Below are 3,254 nucleotides of genomic sequence, written 5' to 3'. Positions count from 1 at the left end.
CAAAAGCGTCTAGACCACCGAGTGTTCACATTTGTTTCGATGCAAAACAGTTTACATACTAGAGAAATCAGGCTGATGCAATGGCAGGCGTGCTATGTATAAAAGTTAGCTCTCCAACATACAAAAATGGATATATATTTCCTTAAAAAATGTATAATATTTTCCCTCAACAAACAATCGCAAGTTGATTCTGTTTTCTAGACGATACATTTTCTTATAAAAAAACATAAAAAAATTTTGTTTTAACAAAAATTTTGAGTAATGTATCATCCTTTGATGCGTTTTTAAAAATTTGTATGCTCTGTCATGGTACCAGCCTGTACCCATCAACTTGAAGAAACAGTCATGTAATTCCATGAAGCCTAAACGCAGACACCACCACTCTGTGTCTAAAAAAATAGACCACTAAGTGAGATCACAAAAAATATGGTGTGGGGATTATAGGTGGAATTGCTCTTTCAGAATCAGGCACTGCTTCGAATAGCACTGGGCGTCTTTGATCGACAGTTGTGAACTGTAGAATACTAGCTATATTACCACAACGATAACAATAATTTGGAGCTGACCATACTGTTACAAGTTTATCATCAAACATGTACCTATATCCTGTAAATAAAGAGAAAGAAAAACAATTATTGATTACTTTTGTGTATTATACATATGAAAACTCTGTATGTAAATGTACATACCTTCATTAACCAATTGATGAGCTCTACAGATAAGTTTAAGGTCGTTGATTTCCATGAATTTAAATGTTACTTTACTTCCAAATAACCAACCAGCTCCACGTGGACTAATAGTCCATGTCTCTACATCTTCTGGGTCAGACCAAACCAAATCACAAAAAGCACCTAAAAATAAATATAATATAGTGTATGTAATATAATGCAATAACAATACAAATACCTTTATGTGGGATTTCTTGATTCCTCTCGATCGTTCTAATTTGATCTAATGTTCTAATGACTGGAGATAACCCACCATGTACACACAGTACTTGTTCATCGATTAACTAAAGAAAAACATTTACATTTATATTAAACATGTACCTGAATAGATATATGTGATATTAATACATGTATTTATGAATACTAACAGCAGCAACTGTGAGCAAGTCGAATACCCTGCAACAATGTTTCCATGCAATAGCATTGCCATATTTGTTCTGACATTCATCTGTGTAAGAAACATGAATAATTATTATTATATAAATGGGGGTAATAAATTATATTTCATGCTTTTAAATATATTTTTCCAATAAATTATATACTGACCATAAAAACCATAAACATGAGTAATTTGTCTGGATTCATGATTTCCTCGAAGCAATGTTATTCTATCAGACCATTTAGCTTTAAGTGTGAGTAGACGGGTAAATGTTTCTAAACTGTAATACCCTCTATCTACAAAATCTCCCATGAATATATAACATGTATCAGGCACAGCGCCTCCATTACGAAATAATTCTTCTAAATCATAGAACTGAAATGAGATGAAAGATTTCAATCAATGTATGTAGAAGCATTTCACACAATTCGCTATCGAATTAGTAGTTATCGTTATCTGCTACAGATATCGGAGTCATGTTGAGGTTAAAGCAAAAGTATGAAGTTTACCTGGCCGTGAATATCTCCGCATACGGTGACCGGAGTGGACACTGGTTGAATATTCGATTCTTCTAGTAATAAGTCACATACTATGTCACAAAGTTTCTAAACAAAATTAATTTAATTATCGAACAGAAATATAAAGAATCTAAGTAACCTATGCGCATAAATTTAACATCTGGTCACATACGTCGACCAAATATATTACACTTTATACATCAACAAATAATACTTTGCGTGTACTATTTACCTTAAGGTCATTTTCTGGAAGGTATTTGCACTCTTTTGCAATTTCTATCCATTTATCGATGTCTGACATTTTGGACTCGTATCGTAGGAAAATACTGATCGCGCCCTCACTCACTGCATATATGTATACCGAATTTATAGTTGATTTGTATTTTTAACGATCACTCCGTTAATCGGTTTAAGTCAATCCCTTCAATTTTCATTCATCTTATCATTCATCTATGTATAAGACTTTAAATGTACTATTTATTGCAGAATTCCGAATTATCTTTCTCATCATGCAAGGCGCAAACACAACCAAACACAACCCATTGCAGAGTAAAATTAAAAACAACCAACTTCAATTCTCTGTAACCCTTTTATCTTATTGGTTACCATTTTTTTATTGTACTGAATGAAAGTGAACGTGAAAATAAAATTATCGTAATTTGAAAATTCTAAGAATCGGTTATAATATTCTTTCCGATATGTGTATCTTTTTTATCTCTTGATTTAGAAGTAAAATATTGCGTTTTCACAGCATATCGTATTATCCAATCATATCATCTAACATCTAGTAATTTTTATTTCATCTTTGGCAGACGTTGAAAAGGCTTTAGAAGGTATTGGCATAATACTGCACTACGCAAACTCAGGTATATTTAAAATTGTTGACATTCCAATTAAATTTCCCACAATAATATATATTACACGTTCACCATATTGATTACCGAATATTTTATTAAATCAAATTCCTAAATAAGATCAATCATTTCTTTTGTAATTATCCAAAATAAACTATCGGAATAATGTTTACTACATATATATATATACATACATATCTAGTGTCACAAGGGTATGATAACACAAGTCTCCATCAGAATTAAGAACTAATTACATTAATTGTAATTATTTGTAACAAGAGGTAACAGCAAAATATTTAATGAGCTTAGTTTATATATATATATACATATATAATTGTAGCGTGAAATCTCTTTATTTGTAATGAATACTTATGCATTAAGCATTAGCCAATGAAACAATCGTTTTTACAAATGTAATAACTGGAAAGTGGTATTCTCATTGGTCGCCGCATACTTTCATAATGATTACAAACGTTCCACGCCAGTACAAGTATTTGCCGCGTAACGTTCAAAATCAGTGGGGTATACTCAGCAAAGAAGACGATTGTTAATCGCGATAAGATCGAGAATTCAAACAAAAGGTGTAGTTCCAGCTTCCTTCGATACCAAATTACGGTGGGAAGTGGAAAAAGGTCAGCAGCAGGAGGACGATATGGATTTTATCTCGCGGCGAAAAGTGGGTCACAACGAAGTCGCCTGTGCGCACGCTTCGATTATCGATTGAAACGTTACGTGCCTCGGTCCGTACGTTGGATCTCATTTATGTGAACGCAGT

The 3,254-nt window shown here is 32.7% G+C and overlaps 1 protein-coding gene across 1 annotated transcript; it reads right to left on the bottom strand.

The window, feature by feature from the left end:
* Positions 1-284: 284 nt before the first annotated feature.
* LOC107190060 (serine/threonine-protein phosphatase 6 catalytic subunit) lies at positions 285-2,043 on the bottom strand. Its single transcript, XM_015578783.1, has 7 exons — positions 1,858-2,043; positions 1,617-1,712; positions 1,275-1,482; positions 1,097-1,176; positions 907-1,012; positions 690-851; positions 285-606 (listed from the first exon to the last, which is right to left on the bottom strand). The coding sequence occupies exons 1-7, from the start codon at positions 1,924-1,926 to the stop codon at positions 416-418; spliced, it is 912 nt and encodes a 303-aa protein (XP_015434269.1). The 5' UTR covers positions 1,927-2,043; the 3' UTR covers positions 285-415.
* Positions 2,044-3,254: the final 1,211 nt, after the last annotated feature.

Source organism: Dufourea novaeangliae, unplaced genomic scaffold, assembly GCF_001272555.1.
Source record: "Dufourea novaeangliae isolate 0120121106 unplaced genomic scaffold, ASM127255v1 scaffold172, whole genome shotgun sequence".
Taxonomy (NCBI): Eukaryota; Metazoa; Arthropoda; class Insecta; order Hymenoptera; family Halictidae; genus Dufourea; species Dufourea novaeangliae.
This window is presented reverse-complemented; position numbering and strand designations above follow the sequence as displayed.